Source organism: Lacerta agilis, chromosome 5 (genome assembly GCF_009819535.1).
Source record: "Lacerta agilis isolate rLacAgi1 chromosome 5, rLacAgi1.pri, whole genome shotgun sequence".
Lineage (NCBI taxonomy): Eukaryota > Metazoa > Chordata > Lepidosauria > Squamata > Lacertidae > Lacerta > Lacerta agilis.
The window spans coordinates 4,877,321-4,903,880 of NC_046316.1; the positions used below are offsets into that span (position 1 = coordinate 4,877,321).

Consider the following 26,560-nt stretch of genomic DNA (forward strand, 5'->3'; position numbering starts at 1 on the left):
TGCTGTCGTATAGCAAAAATTTCGTCTTGTGAAGCACCAACGGGGGAAGAGCAGTTTGACGGGGGGGGGATCGGAAATTTTTTCGTCTTGCGAGGCAAGCCCATTGACAAATTCGTCTTGCGAGACAGCCTTCCGCTAGCGAATGCCTTTCGTCTAGCGAGTTTTTCGTCTAGCGAGGCATTCGTGTAGCGGGGCACCACTGTAATAGTACCAATCTATTGTGCCTTGGTCAGACCACACTTGGAATACTTTGTTCAATTCTGGGCACCACAATTTAAGAAGGATGTTGACAAGCTGGAACGTGTGCAGAGGAGGGCAACCAAAATGATCAAGGATCTGGAAAGCCTTATGAGGAGCAGTTGAAGGAGCTGGGTATGTTTAGCCTGGAGAATAGGAGATACGATAGCCATCTTCAAATCTCAAGGGCTGTCACATGGAAGATGGAGCAAGCTTGTTTTCTGCTGCTCCAGAGGCTAGGACCTGAACTTCCTGGCTTCAAATTTCAAGAAAGGAGATTCCGACTCAACACCAGGAAGAACATTCTGACAGTAAGAACTATTCTACAGTGAAATGGACTCCCTTGGTCAGTGGTGGACTCTCCTTCCTTGGAGCTTTTTAATCATGCCATCTGTCATGGATGCTTTAACTGAGATTCCTGCATTGCATGGGGTTGGACTAGATGATCCTTGGGGTCCCTTCCAACTCTACAATTCTATGGTTCCAATTTCTTAGCAAATAACCACACTTCCTCGATGGAAGTCATGGATGTATGTGCATTCCAAGCTACTAAACTAGATTTCTGAAACGAAATATATGAAAACAATTTAAATATGGAGGAAACTAGTAAATTCCCTTTCAACATCGATTCCTATAAACATTGGGATTAACTCTCATTTAAGTATTTCCCATTTTATCTTGAAGCAGCACCATGTTCCGCCTTCCTTGCAGTTCCATGTCTAATTAAAAATAAAATAAGCATCTCCTATCAGGTTTCAAAAGTACCAGAGCTTCATTGCCACTATTGCCCAATTACCATTCACATACACAGATCAAGTTAATGAAGCAGTGCTTATTATAATACATAGGGTGTCACTCAAAATGAACTTGTACTTTGAAGAAAGAAGGGGTCTTACCAAGAAACCATCCGTGTACGGGAAATGTGCTCTGGAAGGGTCTTCGGCTGTTGGGCTCAGCGGTTTGGGGTCTGACAGAGAGCGCTGCATCACCTTGGCGGACTTGGGGCTCAGCTGCGGAATTTTGGGGGCCTCGGAATGCAGAATCTTCTGAGGACTAAGGTCTTCAGGGACTGGCTTCTCATAGGGCACAAAGGCCGACTCTATAACTGCAGCCGGAGATACAGGCGAAATGGGAGAATAAAGTACTTTGGGAGATTTGGGAGGGGAAGGGGCTACCTGAAGTGTGGGTTCTGGCCGGAGGTGTGAAGAGTAACCTATTTCTAATGGGGTTGGGCGCTTTTTATCTTTCTGAGGGGAGGAAGCTGTGAGGTACTGAGGGCTTTGGGTGTCTGAATCCGTTTCTGTCTGACACCCCAAACTTCCTCCTTTGTATGTCTTTTCTGGAGCTGAAATGTGTTTTATGATTTCTACCTTTGCATCTAGCTGGGCCCTTGCTGAAGGGGTCCGTATTGTCCCTACTGGCTCTGTTTGTACGGATATCTCTGCCACCGTTTGCACTGCAACATTGGCGACTTGGGGAAACGGCTTAGGCTTGTCTGGCTCAGTGGTACCTTCGTATTTCCCCCCACGGGCTTTCCTCCTTGATCTGTTGGTTGGATCCCATTCATCTTGGTCCTCATCGTCTGTCTGAACGCTTGTATCCACACTCTTTTTGGTTCTCCTCCTCCTGTCTGCATAGCCCATGTCCGCACCATCCTCATCGTCGGTTTGAACTCCACTCTCCACTATCTTTTTAAGACACCTAGGCTCTTCTTCCAGGGCTCCGTCAAGTTCCTCGTATGGGCCACGCAGCTTTGGCATGGAGCTCCTCTTTTTCAACTGCTTTTCCTCTCTCACATCCACATCTTTAAGAGACATCTCTGAGACAGAGCTTAGCAGGCCAGGCCTGGGAATGTACTGAGTCACACCATCTGACTGAACTGTGTACCAGGCTTGGCTTTGTGGAATATCGATTCCCAGCACAGCAGAAGCAGTGGTAGTGGCTTCATCACCAGCCCAAAACTGCCCGTTGGAGGAGGCAGCGTACTGGCCTTCAAGAATGACTTGGTCTGTGGTCGTCTGTGGAGACACAGTTCCAGAAGGTTCGTAATTGTACTGATAGATCTGGTGGATCTTCTGCTCTTCCAAGTGCTGGTGGAGTTGCTGCTGCAGGTGCTGGATTTGTTCAATGTGCAGTTGCTGCTGCGCTAACGTTTCCTGCCTCATCATGAACTGTGCCTGCCTCTCTTCTTCTTGCTGATATAAGAGGTGGTGCTTCATAGAATGCAACTCCTCAAGCTTCTTCTGAACCATGAATTGCTCTTGTTCTCTGAACCGCTGAATTTCTTGACGCTCCCACTCGAGCTCCTCTGCAAAACGTTGCTGCTGCAGTTTTTCGAGCTCTAGAAGCTCGCGCTCCAAGTCAAGGTGCTGCTGCTTGCCTTCTTCGGGGGCAATGAGGCGTGCGGCTTCGTCCTCAATTATATCTACAAAAGCTTCTGAAGCTGTAGTGAAAACAGGCATCAAGTTGGTTGGCTCACTAGTAATGGCTTCCACAGGAAGAGGTTGCAACCCTGGGTCAGTGTCCATGTCAGTAATTGCACCCTCTTTCTCAGAGGCTACAGTTGTCAAGAAATCATATGATCTTGGAAGTGCCTGGCTATGTTGTAAGTTTGATAATGAGGGCATTGTGTCAACTGCCTGAAGAGCAGATAGGTCTCTAACGGAAGTACTGAAAATAGAACCAGGTTGTGTGGTGATAGCAAATGTGGATGGCACCGGAGTCGCAACGGATGAATAAACAACCCCATTAGATGATCTCAAAACACTTCCAATGCCATAAGGGGATCCTATGGGTGGTACTATTCGTGCTTGGGAATACTGAGGTGCACTGATCCCAATGCCAGAAATTACTTGCCGAGTCTCTGGGTAAGGACCCGTAATCTTGCTTGAGTAATCCATAACTTCACCTGAAATTACAGGGCAGAGTTATAGTCCAGTCTTTCAAAACAATGCCCTTTTTTTGCGAGTTCTGCAAGCCATCCCATCAAGATGAGTTAAATGAGCAGAAGAGCAGGGGGGCAGCTGCATGCAAATCTTCACTTTAATGCTCTACATTAGCTGTGCAGGAGGGAGGGGGGGAGGGAAGCATTTCCTGAACATGCAGGCACATGCAGGTACCTCTTTGTGCAAAATGATTTATATAACGAAGAAACAAAAAACAAAAATAAAAATGCATGTATAAATCCCAGCACAGTTTGCCACACTGTCCAACATAAATTTTAATAAAAAGGGGAAGAAAAAATAGAAAATAAAAATAATTCATCCTGAAATGAGATGAGCAACACCATTACTATATTTCAAAGTAAGATCTGAGGCCTTGTCATACTGACCTGTTGTTACTCTGCCAGAAGTTAAGTCTACTGCTACATCTGTTGCCCCAACCTGGTAATCAAAGGTATTCTTGCTTTTGTACATAAAAAGTCCAGCCTCTGATAAATTGGTATCTGACATAGAAGGTTTTATACCCCCTATTCCTTTATAACCATAGGGCCCTGAGCGGTCATACTGATAGTGATCATCTCTATAACCAAAACGATCTTCAGGTAGTGTTGTGGCAGGTGCTTGAGCTGTACAGCTCCTGCCAAATGGTAGCTTGTAAATAACATCACAACAAACAGCCCTTCTCCCTGCAGTCAAGTCCACGGGTTTTTCATCATCTTCTATTACAGTGGTAACAATTCCCGAAGTTGTTTCATCCACTGCCACCATGGTTCTGTGGGATTTTGTGGTGCTGAGATCAACTACTTCGCTCTCAATTGGTTCATGAGTAGTGGAAACGTCCGTCCAACCATTGGTTACACCCACAGGAGGCACCATAGCAGGCTTTGTAGTTCCCCATGTAGCTGGAGTACCTAGGGACAAATTTATTGGCACCTCATCTCTGTCTGCAGAGAGTCCCTGGACGCCTGCTACTCTAGGTCCAGGCTCAAAATGTTTTGCTGTTGTTAGCTGCAGTGGAGCTGTCATTGCATGTCCCAGATCTACAAGACTTTCTGTGCTTGTACTATAGCTTACAGTAGCTGTGCAGGTCACTATTGTAAACGTTTCAGTGACTGGTGCTAAAGAGATACCAGCTGTCGATGCAGCGCTGAGATTTATGATAGCTGGCTGAACAGTGCTTACTGGCCGACCCGAAGTGTCACTTGCCATAATTGGCCTTCTCACATCCGTGGGAGCAGCAGATAGGTCCATGCAGCTACCTGCCCTTTCCACATCCATTTTGGTCAAGGTGCGAAGATCAATGACATCACCAAAGACATGGAATCTCCCGTTCTCTCTATATCTGGGAGGCTGAATGATATGTGCTGGCTCAGGGGGTATGGTTATGGAAACACTATCTAATCCAGCGTTTTTGAGCAAAGACACGGTAGTCCTGGCAACCTCTGTTGATATCAATTCTGTTGCTGAACTAGGAGCTATCTCAAAAACTGACCGCGCACTGACAGGAACAGGAGAAATAGATTGCAAAGCTCCTGGACCATATTTGCTTCGGTCACTTATGCTTTGCATTTGCAGAGCAGTCATAGTTGGAGTGAACAATGATTGTACAATCTGGGGACCCTGTTCTTTAGGGGGAGATCCTGAAGGCCAACTGGTAATTGCCTGGCTGGTAATAGACTCTGTGGGAGTGCCAGGCTCAGAGGGCAATGTGATAACAACAAAGGTTTCCCCTGAGGATCTGGACATTCTTGGGGAAGATTTATTAGAATGTGGAGACAGCGGGGAAGTAGGGGATGGCAACCTATATTCTGCAGGGGAAGCCAAGTTCAAAGTCATCATACTGCTGGTGAAAGACAAACCCACTGGTTTTGGCTGTGTTTCTGCTGGTTTGTGAACAGTTGTCGGTAGCTGAGGAACTGCTGGTTTGGGAGCAATAGGGGGTTTTATTATTTCAGCAGGTCTGTGAGTGAACACAAGTCCTGCTGGAATTGAAGCTGGCTTGGGAGGAACAGGTGGGGGTGTCGATGTGTACATTTTTGTGACGGGTGCTCCAGTCGTGCTTATAGCAGATGTTGCTTCCGCTGTCTTGACGTCACTGGCAGATGGTACTAGGGTGGGAGTTGTGGTCACTGGAGCCAGGGGTTTCTTCTTAGGATAAATAGCTGGTTTAGGGAGAATAGGTGGAGGAGGTGGGGGTGGAGGTGGAGGAGGAGGGGGAGGTGGTGGCGGAGGTGGCTGAGCTGGAGACTCAAAAGAAGAGCTTTTGTAAAATGAAAATGTTTGGGGTGTAACAGGGGGAACTGGAGGAATGGCAGATGGCAACACAGATACAGTAGAAATGACGGAGGAAGATACTGGAGCTGTACATGTAAATTTCTGGTCAGATGTAGCATCTGTTAAAGCTTTTCCTGTTATGGTCACAGGAGGTCTTGCCTGTTTGTCTTCATAAAGTCCCTTCATAACATCAAATTTGGCTGCGTCTTTTATAGCTTTCTCATCTTGTGGTGGGAACGTTTCTATGGCACCAGAGACAGAAGCAAAGGGCCTGGGCTTTGTTTCTACAGAGGCTGATACAAAGGAGCCAGTTTCAGAAAGGGAAACCACAACCTGATCTACAAGGGTCTCCTTGGCAGCTTCAGAGTACTCTTTTGTGGAACTTATAGGAACTTGGGTCACTGAGCTGGTCCCTTCGGAATCTGGAAACTTGCTAATAGCATCCACTGTTTCTATGTAACCTGAAATCACGCCATCTGGTGAAGAACTACCAGTGGTGTAAACTGAAGATGTGGATGACGTTAGGGAAGACGTATCCGATGGTATAATGGACGTGGCACTTTCGGAGGCCTCTGAGTACATCAATATGGATGTTTCGTGGGAAATTATCTCTTCAATCTCTCGGGCGTAATCTGTGATATATTCATCCTCTATTTCTTCAGTTGTGAAGTGCTGAGTAATTTTGACATCCGGAATAGGAAGCACCGAAGAGCTTACTGAAAGTATGTCTGAACTGGATGAAATAGTGCTTGACGTCAGGGAGGTGCTTTCTGTTACCTCTCCGGATATGCTCGTTTTCGTATCTGAAGCCGTAATTAATTCAGGAGATGGCTGGGTAGGACTGGAGCCTGGAGTCAACTGCATTTGTTGTCGCCTGATCAGTTCCTCATAAGCAGCATCTGCATCCAAGAGCTGTTTTTCGTCACTTGAAGATGGAACCACGCTGTCCAGTACGATTATCTCATGACTTTCTGGCATGATGTAAGAGCTAGACACAATGTCTTCTTGAGGCATACCTGAATGCAAAGACTCTATCCTGTAATAGTCCTTTTGTAAGCTGGTGGGCTTTTGCATAGGTTCTCCATATATCTGATCTGGGGGCGCTGATGATTTTTCTTTCAGTTGGCTAAATTCATCACCCTCTTCTTGCCTTGTCATGAGGCTAGCCTCCATAGCCCCACTATAAGCATCTTCTACTAAAGATTCATATATATAGTCCTCTATTAGCATGCCACCATATAAAGGCTCTTTCTCAAACACTTCGTCTTTTTCATTTACATCTGCAAGCGGCTTGGCTTTGTGGGATGCATGCAGGATTTCTTCATATACCTCTTCAGCACTTCTTAAAGTCTTTTGGCCGCTCTCTTCTTTGACAAACCCAACAGGCTGCTCTTCCGTTGGAGAATATAAAGAGACAGCTGTAGGTAATTTGTAAACCTTCTGCACTTCTATTATTTTTTCTGGGCTGATTTCAAAAGCTTCAGGATCTGACTCAATACTTGGGGAATATTCAGAACAGGAAGACCGATGTAGTTCCTCCATTTCTGCCGCCTGACGCAATTCTTCTGTCGGAGAAGCATCCTCAATGGGAGATAGGTTACTTGGTGGTGTCTTTGGCCGTTCTCTTCTTCTCTGGGCTCTGAGCTCATCCTTGTCTTTCTTAGATTTTTTGCTAGAGCTCTTCCTTTGCTGCTGCTGTTGCTGCTGCTGTTGCTGCTCTAATTCACGTTGCTTCTCCTGCTCTTTTAGCAGCTCTTCCTCCTCCCGAAGCTCCTCTTCTTCGGAAGAGTCTTCAATAGTTGGAAGAAGAGGACCATGCGTACGATGCCTGGCTTTACGATGCTGCTTACTTTCTCCACCCATTTTTTTGTGGCTGGGACTGCTGTCACTATCTTCATCAAGGGATGACACAGATGTAGGAGATGTACCTGGAGTGAAACTGGAGGCATGCAGACTTGAAGATCCTTCTCCCCTTGACCTATCCTCTGGTGAATCTGTAAGACTCTCCATCTCTAACTCTGGTTCTTCATCAAAATATAGACTTCTCTTGGGTTCTTCAGATTCTTCAGAATATTTATTTGCTATTGTGCTATTAAGTTCTATTGTTTTGAAACGCCGAAGACCTCCTCCCGTTACAGTGATTTCTTCACTGTCTTGACTTTTCGTTTCCCTGTATTTTGGTTCTGGACTTTCATCAAAGGTCTCATCATCATCATCATGCCAGGAATGGCGCCTGCTGGCATCCTCTTCATAGCCTGTGCTACTTTTGCGCGTCACCCTCTTATGTTTTCCAGCTGCTGCTTTTTTACTTTTCACTTCTTCCTTCTTCTGACTTTCACTTGTACAGATTTCTTTCAGCTGGTTTCTCATGAATTCATCATCTTCAGAACCTGACGCATCTTCATCAGCACTCATCTCCATGATCTGTTTTCGAATGAAGTCTTCATCGTCACCTGACCCTGGACTGTCTTCTGGTCTGTATTCATCACTGCTGGAAGACCCAACGCTGGTCCGTCTTTTTCTCCGTGGGACCGGTGAATTCTCACTCTCACTGCTATCTTCTACAGAGTCATAGCGCTGCCTTCTTGTTGATGTATCTTCTGTCGCTTCTGTCTTCTGCTTGTACCCCTTCCGAGAAGGTACACCTTGCTTGCTTACTTCTGCAGAATCTCTTCCATCTTTTTCTTGAATATTTGGTTTTGCCAAATCCTCACCAGAACTGTAAGATTCCTGTATGCTAGGTGTGGACTTTGCTCTATGTGGCTCTTTTGCCTTCTCACTATAGACACCATAAAGGTCTTTGGTCTTTCCAGGCTTCTCTTCAATGAGGGAACTTGCTTGAGCTTCCAAAATGGATAACACAGTGCTTTCTAGCTTAGCAAGATCGGAGGGACTGGTTGGGCTGCTTTCATGAGAAAGGCTTTCTTTCATACAAGTTTCTTTCAAAACATCCTTTTCATCACTTGGAATAAGACTGGGAATTTCACCAAGTGAACTTGAGATCCCATCAGATGAGTATCCGGTGTCACTTAGACCTTGTGGACTTTTTTGTTGCTGTGAGCTTGATGTGTCTGATTTGTCATCTTCTTTTTCCTGAAATACATATGCGCGCGCACACATATTAAGATTCAGATTCAACTAATTAAATAATAGCATCACTCACCCAAAATAATGTTAATATCTATTATGATCATGATAAAAATGGCAAATTAACAGAAACAGTTTAACAGTTAGGTTAAAGTGCTAAACTAGAAGTGGAGAAATATACTAATTCTCTTATTCAACAATTTTAATCACAAAAATGCCACTTGAAATAAGACTTTTTCAATTAAATGCAATTATGCTCTGTTCAATAACTGAACTGAAATCAATTCTGACAAGCTTTTATGCAGTGCAAATGGGGGGGGATTATTATCAAGGAAATTTGGTGATGAACACAAATTTGGATCGTTTTAAAAAGGGGTTGGACAAATTCATGAAACGATCATCTATTTTTGACAACCTTGGAGGGAGAATGAAAATTAAATATGGAAGATTTGCTATGATTATAGGCAACTTTCCCCCCGAAACCTATTTTACTTATTGTGCTGTTGGTTATTTTATTGGCTAGGATTTGGACCCTCAGGATTGCAGGAGGAAACTGATATCCATTGCCCTTGGAGCACTAAAATGATATTTCTCAGCATTTGGGAGGGCGAGGGGTTGGTTTGTTTTTTAGCTCCTCTTACAACATTGTGGAAAATAGAAATGTATGGATTCTAATTGAAGCTTATTCATAGGTTGTGGCATGTAGCCAAAACCCTGTTCACCAAACCCTGAAACCTTTTACCGGTAGAATGCCATGAAGCTCTCCTGAGCTATATCAAAGATCAACCGAATGAATCTACAGCACCTCAACGACCAGTTACAGATAATTTAAAGGAAGTCTTTAATCAGACTCGACAGTGTTATTAACATCACAGAGACTCTTCTCATTCCTTTATCTTAATATTTGATATGCCTACTATGAAGCTGGGCAAGTTTGGTTCATTTCAATATACATGAAACTACCAGAACCAAATCACCATGGACCTACCACCAATTTATGGCTTTTTTTGGTCATTCTATGTCAATAAAAACCGTGGTGTGAATTAAAGTTAGTCATTCAAAGCAAATCGGGTGCACTGCAGGAAAAGTTAAAGCACTTTAAATTTCTATTTATTTCGGTTGGAGAGTGAAGCATAAATGCTTGACATTTCTCTCACTGTGATAAATGGAAATTAAAATGCTGAAACTTGCACGGGTTGTGATAATTGTTTCTAGGATCTGGCCCCATGTCATTCAATGAAGGAAGAGATGGGAAGGAAAGTTAAACACTCACTGTTTTCTCCCTCAGTGCTTCCACATGATCAGGCTTTGGCAAAGGCACTGGCTGAGCAGAGATTTCTTCTTTTTGAGCTTTAGATATGGTTTCTGGAATACTCATCACTGAATCCTCTTTTTTTACCTCCTCCTGTTTTATTGTTTCTTTTCGTACCTTGGCTTCTAGTTTTCCTTCAGAAAACTGCTCCTCTACCACAGCCATGACTGGTTTATGTTTGGGCTCAGGAAAAGGGGGTGTCTCCTGTGAGGGTAGAGACCTGGTGTCACCTTCCAGGGTTTCTGTCAATTGTGTTTGATCGCTACTTGACTTGGAAGAATCTGGATCCCTCCGAGGTGTTTCTATCAGTTTTCTCTGCTGAAGTTCCACACCATCCCTTTGAATCTGCTCAGCAGAGGCTGTCTTCACTATTTCCCCCTGAGACAAAGCTGAGTTTTCCTGCTGAATTTGATCAGCGGATGGAACTTTGACCAGTTTTGCTTGCTGAAGTTTTGGATCAGCTCTTTTAATTGTATCATCTGAGGGTACTTTTGTCAACTTTTCTTGCTCAAGCTTTGCATCTTCTTTTTGGACTTCTTTCCGGATCTGATCAGCAGATGACGTTTTTGCCAACTTCGCTTGCTGGATCTTTGGGTCCTCCTTCCGGATCTGATCAGCAGATGGCGTTTTTGTCAATTTCGCTTGCTGGATCTTTGGGTCCTCCTTCCGGATCTGATCAGCAGACGGCGTTTTTGTCAATTTCACTTGCTGGATCTTTGGGTCCTCCTTCCGAATCTGATCAGCAGATGGTGTTTTTGTCAATTTCGCTTGCTGGATCTTTGGGTCCTCCTTCCGGATCTGATCAGCAGACGGCGTTTTTGTCAATTTCACTTGCTGGATCTTTGGGTCCTCCTTCCGAATCTGATCAGCAGATGGTGTTTTTGTCAATTTCACTTGCTGGATCTTTGGGTCCTCCTTCCGAATCTGATCAGCAGATGGTGTTTTTGTCAATTTCACTTCCTGGATCTTTGGGTCCTCCTTCCGAATCTGATCAGCAGATGGCGTTTTTGTCAATTTCACTTGCTGGATCTTTGGGTCTTCCTTCTGAATTTGCTCAGCTGATAGAGTCTTGCCCAATTTTACCTGCTGAAGCTCTGGGTCTTCCTTCTGAATTTTATCAGATATTTTCCCCAGCTCCTTTGGCTCTTCCTTTTGAATGCCTTCTGAGATCTTATCGGCAGATGGCTTTGTGGTTAGCTTTGGCTCTTCTTTGGGAATTTGATCAGCCAATTTTTCCTTCTGAATTTTTGAATCTTCCTTTAAAGTGCTTTGAATAATTTTATCAGTTGGTGCCAATTTTTCTTGCTGAACTTTTGAATCTTCCCTTTGTGTACCCTCCTGGATTTTATCAGATGAAATTGCCTTTGCCAACTTTCCCTGTTGAAGTTTTGAATCTTCCTTCTGAATTCCCATTCCTCCTCTTGGCTTTTCCAGCATTTGAGCTGAAGTCTTCTGCTCAACAAGTTTAGCCTGGCTTTGAGGAGCGGTTGATGGCTTGGGGGATGATTTTGAAAGTACAGGAGGCGCTGTTTTGTCCATATCCCCAAGCTGTCCTGATAATGCTCTTTGTGTCTGGCAGTTTAAGCACAGCCATTCTTGTACCTATAATATAAAAATAACATTACATTAATAAAGGATACATGCTATGTTAAAATATCGATATTAAAGCAATATTAAATACTGTATTAAACATCACCCTGACTTTACAAACTTTTGGCTGCGACACTAATTATACAATGGGTTGTATCAAACTAAGTCATACTCGGTTTATACCTATTGAAATCATTGGTTTCAATTATTCATGTTTAACTTAAATTGAACTGATTTAAATGGGCCTAATCCAAGTATGAGTTAAGCTGCAATACTAACCCCACTTACCTGGGAGTAAGCACCACTGATTTCAACAGAACTTACTTTTGAGTGGACATGGTTAGGATTGTATCAGTTGGATAAAAGTAATAAATATTGTAAATCATAGGAGATATTGTCCACAGAACCATGGCTACCATTTTAGTAGCATAAATTAGGAGTGTCCAGAGATTAAAGAGTTGTAGTTGATTAACTACCTGTTTTGAAATGGACTGCATAACTGTAAATATATTCACAAAAGGCAAAATCTTATACAGAGATCTTTTCAAAAATATTGAAAACAGAGTGAAATAACTTAGGATTTAACACTCCTTCTTAGGGCAGGCAATGATTATTATTTTCATTCTCCTTACTTGGTTCAAAATGGTTTTAAAGATAAACAAGGGTACCATTCAATCCTGTTCTGCTGATTAAAATTTGCTCCCACTGATTAATCAGCTACCAGTTCATCATACAGACTTAAGAGAATTCTTTGCTTAACAGACATGGGAAAGAATGCATGACATGCATTATCTGAAAACACCAATGACTGAGCTGTAAAAGAGAGTATAGTTCTGAGCAGAAATCATGTAATAAGCTTTTTTATTAATTTAATACCTAGAATAAAATCCAACTGCTAATAGATATTCACAAGGTCGACTCTGGCTAAAATAATTAGGGATACAAGCTATTTTAAAGAGCACCAGAAAATATAACTCACTGCAAGTTGTGTGCTGTTCTACTATAGATTGAACTCTTACACACAAAGCACCAAAGTCTGCAATTTCAAAACTATAATTTTTGTGGAAGGTAACTTTTTTAAAAAAATAATTTTTGGACAAAGTTAAAGAGAACAGTGATTACTTTCTAAAAGTTTTCAATGTTTTTGAGATACATTAAGTGCAACAGTCTGAGGAATGACCCAGCCAATTTTTACCTTGTTAGATGTGCCACTTATTTCAATGCAAGAATGATGCACATCTGTTGCTAAAAATCTAAGAGGGCTTTCAAAAGTCAACAGATGCACATACTTAATTCTCTCCACTGAAATAAGTGGGAGCTAAAAATGCGGGTGGTGCTGTGGTCTAAACTACTGAGCCTAGGGCTTGCTGATCGGAAGGTTGGTGGTTCAAATCCCCGTGATGGGGTGAGCTCCCGTTGTTCATTCCCAGCTCCTGCCAACCTAGCAGTTCGAAAGCAGTTCGTCAAAGTGCAAGTAGATAAATAGGTACCGCTCCAGCGGGAAGGTAAATGGCGTTTCCGTGCGCTGCTCTGGTTCACCAGAAGCGGCTTAGTCATGCTGGCCACATGACCTGGAAGCTGTACGCCGGCTCCCTCGGCCAATAAAGCGAGATGAGCGCCGCAACCCCAGAGTCATCCATGACTGGACCTAACGGTCAGAGGTCCCTTTACCTTTACCTAAAAATGCTTAGCTTTGGCTTGATTATGCCCTGATTTCTGCGGTAAGTCTCTACCATGTTATAGCAGCATCCATGAATGGTGGGAAGTAAGGAAACCTTTCATAGAATCATAGATAGAATCACAGAATTGTAGAGCTGGGAGGAATTCCGGTGGTCATCTAGCCCAGTGCCATGCAACACTGCCCAAAAAAATCCCTCCTCACAGTTTACAGTCCTGCTAAGCCAAAAATCTGCAGCACATGGAACAACGTAATGCAGTCCTCCTAGGTGATTTCCAGTATGGACCAGAGAAGGGAATATCACCAGTTCCTATAGAATAGCCTATGCATGCCATAAACATTACAGTCCTCAGAAATGAGCAGTGCTCTGAAGGGATACTGAATAATACAGCCCTTTTAATAGAATCAGGAAATCATTGTGTTGGAAGTGGCCACCACGGTCATCTAGTCTAACCCCCCTGCAATGCAGGAATCTTTCACTCAACATGGGACTCACACCCACAATCCTGAGATTAAGGCTGGATCTATATATAAAAACCGCTATGGGGGGGGGGGAAGCTCCCAAGGCAATCTGCCATCTGTGTCGCATTTTTATAACACATTTTAACGTTATAAATTGACCTGTGTAGCTGAGTCCCAAGAGGCTCATGCTCTACCAACATAGCAAAACTAGAGCTTACATACCAGAATTAAATTGTCTCTCTCTTATTGAAAGCTAGTTTTGTGAAGCTACAAAAGGAATGAGAGGAACCGCAAACAGATTCCCTCTTCAAAAATCGACAGAAAAAGTCCCTCCCCCATTGTTCCCATCTCTTCCTTTGTTATAACGCCCCTGTGGCAGCAAAACCTCTTGCAGTCTACTGATCAAGTGGCACAGTTGTTGTTGTTTAGTCGTTTAGTCGTGTCCGACTCTTTGTGACCCCATGGACCAGAGCATGCCAGGCACTCCTGTCTTCCACTGCCTCCCGCGGTTTGGTAAAACTCATGTTAGTGTGGCACAGAATGAGGGTCAGATTAGACATGATAGGCAATGTTGCCTGTTGTTCTATAGCTGATTTTTGCTATAAAAACAGGGGATGGGGGTGATATTGGGTCTGTAGAGTTGAGGGAAGGGGATTTAACCCTGCCCTGGTCACAGCTGAATCACTGCCCTCCCTATGGCTGCTATTTGAAATTATTGCTATTAAAAAACCTTATTGAAGAGCTATGCTCCAGACCCTTATAAACTGCTTCCTACCTGCAGACTTGAACAAAGGCATTTCTGTAACAGAATTTATAATCTACTTGGGGTGGGATGGGGACATGAAGCAAAGCCCAGCAGTTATAATCCCAAGCAGCACTCCCAAACAGCTCAAAATCCACTTTCCTGAGGCAGAATTCGCCTGCCCAATAACATGGCGCCTACTCACAACTGTCTCCAAATGAAACCGTACTAGATTTCTTGCACTTGCCCAAACTGCGATTCCAGAAAGCACCAGCTACAAATATAAATGTGTCCTCCCCACCTTTCCAATCAAATTTGCAAAAGGATCATTTCTATGACAACAGTGACGTGGATTTAGGCGTGTGCTTGGGTGGTGGGAAGTTAATAAAAGTTGGGGTCGCCCGGAGAAGGAGGCTTCCATTTTTCCTTTTCTTGTGGGTGGGTGGAGGACCGGTCACGACCGTATCTTCTTATCTAAATAAAGGCCAAGCATACTGGCTGCTGTTTTGCTCCAACACCTTGGCTGTGCCTCACTTATCCAAGCAAAGCCCTCAGTTTTTTTCTCCTTTATCAGTGTAATTTGGGGCTGGAATATAATGTTACCTTTCCCCAGTTGACAGGCCATAAATCCCTACAGATAGGCACTGCTTATCATGTTAGTCAAGTATAGATAAGAAGTCCTAGCTCTTCAGTAATCCCAATAAGGGGAACTCCATTTTATAGTAAAGTGCATATGTAAGGTCTGTGCTTATACATCTCTGCTCGGTGTCTCTGTTGTACAGTTTTCTACAGCGGGTTTTCCAGTGAAGAAACAAATGTGAAATCTCTCCCCCCCCCAATGTGCACAGGTTTCTAAAAAGTGCCATGTCAGTGCATGTTAGGTTTTGAGAACTGCATGCTCATTTGAAGCCTGTAAAGTAAAAGAAAGTTTCTATGAACCTTATTATGTCATCAGCCTCTAGGCTGTTGGTTCCCTGTCAGAACTGTTTTCTGTAAAGTTGAATTTTGTACCATGAAGTCATATGCCTCAGTTTCAGCCTTGTCTTCTCCTCAGTTAACCTCATGCCCTGAATACAAGCTTCTTCCCGGGGCCATCTTTTCAGTTTGCCTGCAACCCATATTTATCAGGGCCCTAGAAATGGACATCCCCCGCCCCCCGGTCTAACACTAATGTTCTCTGCAATAGCATTGTAAGAAATCCAGTAGTCAATTTGATTTTTTCAAATCAATATGCAGTATTCAGCCCCTCTCACCTCAGCCTCCCTGCCTTCTTGATGTCGGGGAGCAGAAGAAACACTGATGGAAGCAGTGACTTGGAGAAAGAGCGGATGTGACCAACTGGTTTGGTGCTATTTAATTTTGGTATGATTTCCTTATATATATTTTTTTTGGGGGGGGGAGTTGCTCTATTTCACACTACTTGTCCTTGGTAAATCTCTGCTCCTCTTGCTAAAACTGCTATTCTTCCAAATTTCACAACCACATCTCTGCATGCCTGATTTGCGTTTTCAAAACAATATGAGAACTGAAGGACAGACATCTTTCAGAATTCTCTGAATTTTCAAACGCAGTTCTCTTGCCAAGTGTAAAAAACATGAATAGAAATGCAAATATTGGTGAAAATAACATACAAAAATGCAATATTTTAGGGGAAATATTGTTGCAAAAATTGTATAATAGGAGAAATTTGCTGATGAATTTTCATGAGGGCTTTTTTTTTAAACAAAACAAAGAAATCGCAAATTGATGTGCAGATATGGAGAACTGAATTTAAGATTGGAATGATGAGAAACCGAGAGAAACCCAACCAACAGATTTGACAGTCTCTAAGCACAGACCCAACTCCCACAAAATGCAAAGGTTAATTTTCAATATTAATGTTGCTTTCTTTTCTTTTCTTTTCTTGCTGTTCAAACTTTATATTTCACCATTGCAGCTCTTTCCAGGAGGGAAGTTTTACACGCTTAGCAATCAGAGCTGTTCTGTAATTTGTATCGATGTTCGTAAAGAAATAGCTTCGACATTTTCAATGAATCTCTTTCTTAGATCTTTATAAAGGGCAACAATACCTGAGGCACAGTTGGCTCTGCCGTTAGGCAGATTGAGGCAGAAGCCCCCAAGACGGCAGCTGGAGGCTGCCTTGACCTGCCCTGCTCTACCTCCACTGCCGGTGCGGAAGTGGTGCTGGTATCAGCGCCAATTTCGGCTGAAATTGCATGAGATTTTGTGCAATTTCAGTGAGATCTCCTCTGAAATTAGCTCTGATGCCAGCGTCACTTCTCCCCCAGTGGCGGAGGCAGCACGGCGAGCGGAGAAGTGGTGCCAGTGGCAGACGTGACCTGAGATCCTTTATTTCACTTTGTGGAGTGTTCCCGTAATTCCCATCTAAGAATGCTGAAGGCATAGTTGGATGGCAAAACCTTTTAAAAACATGATTAGGTAGACAAGTGTTTAAAAAATACACTTGCAGGTCCCTCGTACCTAAAGGACCGCCTCTCCTGGTATGTCCCATGTAGGAAAGGTCCTCAAATAATAATCTTTTGGAGGTCCCGAGCAACAAAGATGCTAGGTTGGCCTCAACTAGGGCCAGGGCCTTCTCAGTATTGGCCCCGACTTAGTGGAACAGTCTATCACAAGAGACCAGGGCCCTGCGGGATTTGGCATCTTTCCGCAGGGCCTGCAAGACGGAGCTGTTCCACCTGGCCTTTGGGTTGGTTTCTGTTTGATAGTTATGCTTCATTCTTTTATTGGTGGGCTATTTGGAAATGAGACTGCAGTTTTAATATTGAATTTTTAAATTTGTATTTTAATCTTATTTTAAATTGATTGTGTTATGTTTTTGCTGGAATTTTAATTAGTGTTAGCCGCCCTGAGCCCGGTTTTTGGCTGTGAAGGGCGGGGTATAAATAAAAACTTATTATTATTATTATTAATATCTTTTTTACATTATTATTATTGTTGTTGTTGTTGTAGTTGTTGTTGTTGCATTTATTAATAATATTAATTGTGCGCAATGGGAATTGAAAAATATAATATTTAAAAAGTATTAAAAATATAATCAGAATTATATGTAACCAGGAGTACTTTCTGCAATGAACACAGTGGCCTGGTTTCATACAATGCGATATAACAAAGTTTGGTTTGCCATGGCTGTGCAAAGGTGTGGATTTCTCTCTGTGAGGCTCTCGTATTTGCTTTTCTCCTCCCTGGTCTTGTTTATTGCTGCCTGTGTTGAGCTAAGCAAAGGTTGGCCTTAGACTCACAGCTAAGCGTCATCCTTACTAACCATGAGAGGTAGCCAAAGTTGGTTAATGACCATGGTTAGCAAGGAAGTAGCTTAACCATGAATGAGTCCCAGTTTGGACGGCACAGTAAGCCAAACATTGCGCTTGGCAGAACAGTTGAAAACAGCCCAGACATTTGCACAGCCTCAGTAAGCCACAGTTTTGCTTACTGTGTCACGTGAACCAGGCTGGTCAGCAAATATTAAGTTTTTAAGCGCCAAATATTGTGAGAGATACAGCTGAAGGTATTATCCGCTATCGGCTAATGTTGGAAATAGGTCAAGATCTGACCTAGTGTTAGCAACAAATCATTGTGATAGTACCATCCATTGTGAAAACCAGGCATTCACATTTCAGATTCCCCATGCTTCACATTCTCTAAATTAAAGATCTGCCTTTTGTATTCATAATCTTAACATGTCTTTTCTATGAAAACAATTGATTATAAGCAGTAAAAAGAACGTTGCATGTTACCAGTAGAAAGAAAATAATCTCAAGTAATCATATTTGGTGTGCAGCTGACATGGTCACATGGCCTGTTGTTGCTATGGCACTATACATTTCCCAGGTTCTTTTAAGCAGGCTCCCAATTAGTTGACTTAAAAAAATCTGCATTTACTTACATTCATAACAAATGAAAATGCCAGGCAAGCTTAATTAAATGGCAATATATGACCTCCCATTCATATTATTATTGTCTTGAATTGATAGTCACCATTGTGTCTAACCGTCTCATTTTAACCATACAGCAACGAGGAAACACCAGGTTGCATTCATTTGGAAAATAATCAAATGATTTTCAATTACCATTTATACCAACTTTGAACAATCATGCATTATTCTAATCTAAATCTTTCAACTAGCCTTTTGCTCTCTCGCACACGTCATCATATGGCTTTCATCAGTACTGCAAATGCTCTCCACTCTCATTCAACCCACCTCTGATCTTCCACAATCCTTTTCCATTAGGCACATTAAAACAAATTCACAGAGGCGAGGGGCTGTGGAAGGTTGATTAAAGCTTCTGGAGACTACAGGCAGCATGACGGAGACCTGATCCTTGAATACTGCAGCTCCAGCCTCTGGAAACTGTCTGGAGTGGACAATGCAGCAGATAGAAAATGATTCTGTTGCTGCAGGCACGTCCAGAAGGGATATCATTCATCAGTTCTACCAGCCCCTTGTATACCTGACCTCTAAGAAGTCCTGGAGCTGGAATCCAGAGGAGGGAGCGGATCCACAGTAGATACAAGGAGTGATTCCAGACAGGTGTTTATTGTGGGATTGGTGTTCCTCATGCATGTACATTTCCCACAACATCTACACAATGTCATAGGCCGCAAAGTTGTGATTCCTAATACATTTTCTTTTCAAAAACTAAGGCAATTCACCGATGAAAAATCCAGCTGGTTTAAGTCTTTCTTACATTGGGTTAGTTACAGGTAGGTAGCCGTGTTGGTCTGCCATAGTCAAAACAAAATAAAATAAAAAATTCCTTCCAGTAGCACCTTAGAGACCAACTAAGTTAGTTCTTGGTATGAGCTTTCGTGTGCATGCACACTTCTTCAGATTTAAGGGTCTGGTGACTTCCGTTTCAGTGTATCTGAAGAGGCGTGCATGCACACGAAAGCTCATACCAAGAACTTACTTAGTTGGTCTCTAAGGTGCTACTGGAAGGAATTTTTTATTTTGTTTTGTTTTTACATTGGGTTAAGTACAGATGCCGAAATACATGTCCTATAGGTTCCCCACTCCTGCTCTAGGATCATCACCAAATTTAATGTGACCTTGTTGAGTTTCACCAAAATCTTTTGCATGAAATTGGTATCTAATGCAGCAGAATTCAGAAAAAAGGTGGACTTTTCACATTATTAATGCAAAACTCAAAGTGAGCCAATTACTCTAATGACTTGCTGGGGTGAGGCAATTGCATATAACCAAAGAATAAAATAACAAGCATAAAAGAGAAGCTAGGTTTGACCTTGGGTTTTGTTTTTTCATCCATCACTAAAATGGTGTTATTAGCTCCTCAGTTTCAACAAAATGCACAGCATTTAAAACCAACGGGATAATGAGTTTGCTGAAAGAAATTAGAATTAAAAAGGAAAGGAAAGGCAAGGAAAGGAAAGACTCCTATACCTTTGTGCTGCAATAAGCAATTTGTTTTATATAACTTGCCAGCAGTAACTATAGTAACAAAATAATTTAAGAAAGTACACATCTGCAGCATTGCCTAATCTGCTGTTCAAGCTTTCTCTTGGAAAGATGAAACCTCTCATAAGTTTCATTGGTTTGGGGGGGGGGAGGGGATATAGGCACGCAATTTCAAAAACCAACCAGTTAATCCTACCGGTGGCATTTATGTGATACCCTAGAAGCATGCAGGGCTGTTTCTGAGCTTCTGGATGGGAGCTACATGGGCAGGGGTGCCATTTGCATGAACTAGTGCCTCCATGTGTAGGCTGTGCATGCAATGATTTCAACAATCATGGCAGCTGGGAAAAAATACACTGTTGAGGGGAGAATGGGCTACCCCAATTTGCGAGATTCATGACCCCTATTTAGACATGTGGCGATGCTGCCTGATACCAATGTGCGCTCTTCAGAACTTCCATTTGCTCCCATGGCGTACATGGGGCTTCGAGGAAGTGGGGGCCAGTACTAAGCAATCTTGATTGAGTAAGAATGCGCATCTCTGCCCACAGAGCCAGGGAAACCATATGTTGTAAGAGAAATTTAACAGTCTCTTCCACAAGATGTCACTTAAAATTGCCAAAGCGTTCTAGCCCTGCTCCAGCACTCTGGTGTGTGTGGGTGTGGGTGTGCGTGTGCGCGCGCACACACACACACACACAGAGAGAGAGAGAGAGAGAGAGAGAGAGAGAGAGAGAGAGAGAGAGAGTTTTTTGCACTAGCAGGGCTGCTGTGTCTTGGAAAGCTCATCAATGAATATAGGACTGCCTCTACTTTCTCTGGCCTGGAAGTGAATGGGCTGGACTTGCTTGCACAAAGCTTTCTGCACCTTATGATTACGAATCAATTTCTGCACCACTTAATGCCAAAATAGGCTCCTAAGTGGTTCACAGAATATGGAAACCAATTACACAACAGTGTTAAAAAAATACCATAATTATACAATGACACCATAATTATAGAACACAATAAAGCAATTCCATTAAAATATTAAATATAAACATCCACAATTAAAATATGCAACAAAACCACCCCATTAAAACACAGCAGTAAAAACAGGAAAGTGAGGTGAAGATACCTGCATAAATATTTACGGGAGTCTCCAGAAGAGTTTCCCCCACTTTGGGATGACAACCGCCCTGTGGCCAGGTTTAGGTGGGGTTTTTGTCAGCCTCTTCAGACTGGTTGGCAGAGCAAGGAGAATCCCCTCAACCCCAACGAGGAGCTCAGCTTCTCTCCCCAACCCCACTCCCAGCTATTATGACCCGAGAAGTACCCCTGATCCAATGCCTGCTCCCTTCTAGATGGGACATACCTCTCTGCAAAATTCTGAAAATGATTACATTTGTGAAATGCTTTTTTTATAATCTTGTGACATTCTGGTGTTGATGTTGGACAAATCATACATATTTCGTTTATTGCAAACTACCCTGAATGTTTTTTTGTAAAGAATGGCACGATACAAATGAGTAAGTTAACCTTACTAAACTAGATTTGAATATTATTGATCTTTTATTGTCACCAGACGGTGGAAATGTATATGAAAATGGTACTTAGGGATGAGTGAGTCATTGCATAAGCACTTTACTCCCCCCGCCCGCCCGCCCCCCCCCACAGCTTTTGGTTGTAAAGCCTGGAAAATGTGTCTCCTTCCTAACATTCCACTCCATCACATAATTATGTATCCAGGCAGTAGCTTTCTTCATCTGTATGCTTGCAGTTGTTTCTGACCCTTTGTTTCCACCTCTAGTATACTCAGAAAACACTTTCTGTAGCCCACAGCTTCTCCATACAAAGAAGCTTTTTATTTTTATTTTTTTAAAAAGCTTTTCCCCAACCTCTTATCATCCTGATTATTATTCACTGCCTCCCACCTGAGGCCTGTGTATCTATCCCAAGGCTGCCCAGATGGAAAATACCGTGTGATATGAAGGAAGCTAATAACCTCTGTTTAGCCCTCTTAGTAATCCTCCCAAATGTTTGTTCCTGAAGCTGATGGCCTATTGATCAGCACCCAAACTTAAGATTCAGCTGAACGAAGTGTGAGTGAATCATGTCAGTTTCTACTAGGGCATATAGCATTGTCAGACGTCACCCCAATCTCCAAACAGTGCAAGATTCAAGGGGTTCCTGGCACAGGGTTTGTGTTTCCTTTTGGGAAAACGAGACACAGTGGAGATTGATGTGTCTTTATGGCATATGGTTTATTTACACATATATACAAACTGAGCCTACGATCGAGGGGTACACAGCATTAGCAACCCAAGAGGTCCCAGCTTCTTCCTTGCTCTGCAGTTTGCCTTCCTAGGTCATATAACACCCAGCATAAGTTTTTCTAACACAGGGAGAGACCCCATTCCTTTCATCCTCTGTTGTGTAAATGACCCATTACCCCAGGCTTAACATCTCAAAGGAAATTAGTCTGACTCATTTAACACTTATCTCATGTTGATTCCCTAGGATTGTCATTGTCTAATACACACCTTAGTAAGTTTGCCTGGCTAAGTTACACACATGTTAATTCCAAGGAATTAAAAGCATCTAACACACAGCTCAAATACACACATGGGTCTAGCTATCGCCTCACATCACTTCTGATGACCCAAGCCGTAATTAATTCTAGAACCTACAAACCTATAACAGTATAATGAAAAAGAACCTATTGCTTTCTCCTTCCTCTGAGCTTTTCCATGGCATCTCTTTCACCTGGTCTGACAAATCTGTTTAGAAGAAGAGAAGAAGAAGAGTTTGGATTTGATATCCCGCTTTTCACTACCCGAAGGAGTCTCAAAGCGGCTAACATTCTCCTTTCCCTTCCTCCCCCACAACAAACACTCTGTGAGGGGAGTGGGGCTGAGAGACTTCAGAGAAGGGTGACTAGCCCAAGGTCACCCAGCAGCTGCATGTGGAGGAGTGGCGACACGAACCCGGTTCCCCAGATTACGAGTCTACCGCTCTTAACCACTACACCACACTGGAGAAGAGAGGAACAAAACATCTGAAACAAGATCACCACTAAGTTGCATCAAACCAGTAGATATTGATCTGTTTTCTATATGTGTGTGTGTGTGCGTGCATGCATGTGTGTAACATTTTTAGGAACATTTTTTTAAATGTAACACTGAAAAATCAGGAGACATTATGGTAACCTTCAGTACAGAAATTGCTCCTGCATAGTGGCTAGAGTTATTTACAAACGCAAACTCTCCCTTTAAGAAAATACAGTTGTCCCTTGGTTTGCGAACAGTCTGGTTTGCATACATTTTGGATTACAAACACGTCAAACCCAGAAGTATGTGTCCCGGTTTGCAAACTTTTTTTGGATTCCAACCCAATTTTGGGGGGATTACGAACAATTTTTTTGCGCCTTGGGTTACAACCTGTTTTGGTTTACGAACGGACCTCTGGAATGGATTATGGTTGTAAACCAAGCTACCACTGTACACGATTCTCCTTAGTCTATGCGCTCAATAGCTATTTTGCCTGCCTTGTCCTATTATATTATTCTTGCATAAAATGCATTATATAAATTACATTTTCAGATACGCTTTCCTGGGAAAGATGAATTATCAAATTACATTATATAAAGGCAGGCATGGCCATGATGAAACATGAGAGCTTGGATGATTGAAGTTGCAGGAAGTTCAGCGTGCCACATATTAAATGATGCAGACCTAGAAGAAGAACCTGGAAGATGGAATCCGAGAACAATAGTAACATTTTGGAGCTCAGAAAAATAGTTCAACACACCCTTTTTACCTAGAGCTGAAGCTTCCTAGTTGTGCAAGGTCACAGAACTTCCATGAGTTCAAAGAATGGCCTAAAGGCACAGGTAGACAATCCCATCTCTGAATTTAATAATGCTTGTACCTGAACAATATTTGGAAGGAAGACTGCTCTAAACACATTTGTAGCTTACTCAGAACTCCTGGGAGGTAGTACAACAATTCAGAAAAGGGACACGTTATAGGACATCTAGAACTGTGCTGTAATTCTGCTCCTGAATAGCCCGGTTACAACACCTGGATTTACCTGGGTTCTGAACATCCCGGCTAGGTCTAAATAGGGGAAACACATCACTAGAAACTCAGAATTCAAGTGGTGTGTAGTAAGATTTTAAGAATGAATGTAACATTTAAGAATTTGCGTAGCGGTTGCATAACTGAGCTAATAATTGTGAATATAAGAGAAACTGATCACAAGTTGTTGGTTAAATGATATAAATTCCCCTGGAAATGCTATTGCACTCTACTTAATCCTAAATCCTAAAGCCAAAACATGCTAAATAATCCTGCGTTCACTTTGCTCCCTCCTGTACAAGATTCAATTTTTTTTAAAAAATAGGGTTTCATGAGGTATTTTTTTAATGTTGCAAGTGTGTGTCTTAATTGCAGTGCTGATGCATTGCCTTTGCCTTCCCTCACTGTCTTTATGTACCACGCCATGCAGTTTTTGCAATTTCACAGGAAATTGCCATCTTTGACCTGGTTTGCACAAATGAACTTGATTAAGCCTCAGGCTCCAATGCTCTCCTGCCCCCCCCCCCGATCCTTCTTCGCCGTATCCTAAGTAATGGAACTAAATGGACAGACTCAGGATCTAGAAGGGGAACAGGAAGTGTTAGGACAGGAAATCTGAACACTCTCCCTCATGGCAGCTTAGTAAGAGCATACTTTGTGGGCACACCAAGAACAGAATATGGACCTTACCTCTAAGCATGCTGGTGGGAGCACCCTAGAAATGAACCTAGACTAACTTACCTCTAGTCTAAAGTCTACAAGTACTTTATGCTAATGAAACATCCATTGTGTGCCTGAGATTGGAAGCCAGAGTAGAACCTCCAGGTTTGATCCTGGCTTCTTTCAACGAAACATATCATAGTTTTCGCTCCATAAGACGCACCTGAACATAAGACACACCAAGTTTTTAGAGGAGGAAAGGGGGAAAGCCCTGTTTTTTTGAGCATCAGCTCAAAGTTGTGCAGCTTCTTTTGCAAAAAGGAAAAGCCCCATTTTTATGGGGTTCAACTCACAGTTTTGCAGCTTCTTTAAGAAAGGAAAGGGAGCCTTTTCTACAGTTTTCAGACAGATAATCTAATCAGCCAGTCACATGTCGCTGGGGAAACAAACAGCCTCCTCTGCAGAACATTCAACAATGGAGGCCTGGGCAAGGGGGCGGGGCAGAAAGGGAGCCTTATCTCTCTCCCGATCTCTTGCGGATCAGCTGCTGAGCAGGTCCTTTCAACATCCCTTTTTCTCTTTGTTAAAAAAAAAAAAAGCATGATTTGCTTTTGGCCCCTGGGCAATTCGGCTCCAGGAACCACCATTTGCTCCGTAAGACACAGAGACATTTCCCCTTACTTTTTAGGAGGAAAAAAATGTGGTAACTTACACTCCCCCAGTTCCTGGTTTGGATGTAACAACAATCTGTGGTGAGTTTAAACTAGAACATGGATGCTTCCAGTGTCCTCTTCTGATCCATACTGGGAATGGGAGACTGAAGCAGATCACCAAACCAAGATTTGGTGCTGCAAGATTAAAGTGACAAATAAATCCTATCAAAGTACTGTATCTTTAAGTTCTGGAATGAAGCAGCACTTGCAAATCAGCTTTCAGCTGCAACTCATTTCCCTCCCCGTTTAGGAAGCTTCCGTTGGCAGTGTAACACTAATGAATTTCATACAATAATGCAGCACATGGCCACCAGGGTGGCCCTGACTTTTGAGGAGAGAGACTTTTCAGTATTTGTCTTCTATAGCTGTCCACTGCAGCCCACACTGCCTTTGTGATTTCAGTGAGATGGTCTGATTAACTCGCTAGCAGGAACAATGCCATCAGAACAGATGGGCCTTAGTGGAGGAAGCAAAAGGCCATGTGTACTAGCATCTAGGGTGTTTGTTTGCTCAGAATTCAGGAAAGTAGCCAGGAATGATCTGCATTGTGCAGGCCATCCAAACATACATGCGACCCTGTGGCCAAGAGGATATGTCACGGTTAATTTTAGTTTTTGCTGTGATTAACACTTAAAAGTCACAAAGATAAACTCCATTTTGACTGCAGGTGTAACCAATCTGTGGGATGTTACAGGTGGGTAGCCGTGTTGGTCTGCCATAGTCAAAACAAAATAAAATAAAAAAATTCCTTCCAGTAGCACCTTAGAGACTCTAAGGCTCATACACGAAAGCTCATACCAAGAACTAACTTAGTTGGTCTCTAAGGTGCTACTGGAAGGAATTTTTTATTTTTCAATCTGTGGGATGTTCTTTTTGAAGATTCAGTTACTATAACTCCCAAAATATTGCTATGACATGAGAGGTTTGATCTATGTTGCATTTAATTCTACATGGATCTTCAGAAACACACCTTAGTACTTCTTAAGAGTTTAGTTTTTCCTCTTCACTTCTCTCATGACTAGGGATGGGGGATAAATTCATATAAGTTTGCATTTAAAAGCAGACTTAGCTGATTCAAACTCTTTGAAGCAATATGTGAACAGAAACACAACCGATCCTTTAAAATTTGTGATTCACTGAATTTTAAAATCCAATTCTCCAACCAAGTAACTTGTACAAAAAGTGCATAAACTAGAGTAAAGGCCATATAATTGCATGTAATAGTAAATATAACATACAAAAATGCATCACATTAGAGAAATGTGCATAATAAGGCAGTGCTTTTTTTCTTAAAAAATGTTTAGGGGGTAATCTCATTTTCTTAAAAAATGTTTAGGGGGTAATCTCATTTTCCTACTCATATTGAA

The 26,560-nt window shown here is 42.5% G+C and overlaps 1 protein-coding gene across 4 annotated transcripts in view; it reads right to left on the reverse strand.

The window, feature by feature from the left end:
• PCLO (piccolo presynaptic cytomatrix protein) overlaps positions 1–26,560 on the reverse strand; it is a 210,169-nt gene that overhangs the window by 107,742 nt on the left and 75,867 nt on the right. For all 4 annotated transcript variants that reach the window (XM_033148343.1, XM_033148342.1, XM_033148341.1 and 1 more), the window contains exons 3-5: positions 9,814–11,454; positions 3,569–8,546; positions 1,134–3,145 (exon numbers count right to left, since the gene is read on the reverse strand). In XM_033148343.1, coding sequence (XP_033004234.1) covers positions 1,134–3,145; positions 3,569–8,546; positions 9,814–11,454 — 8,631 coding nt within the window. The remainder of the gene's footprint in view (positions 1–1,133; positions 3,146–3,568; positions 8,547–9,813; positions 11,455–26,560) is intronic.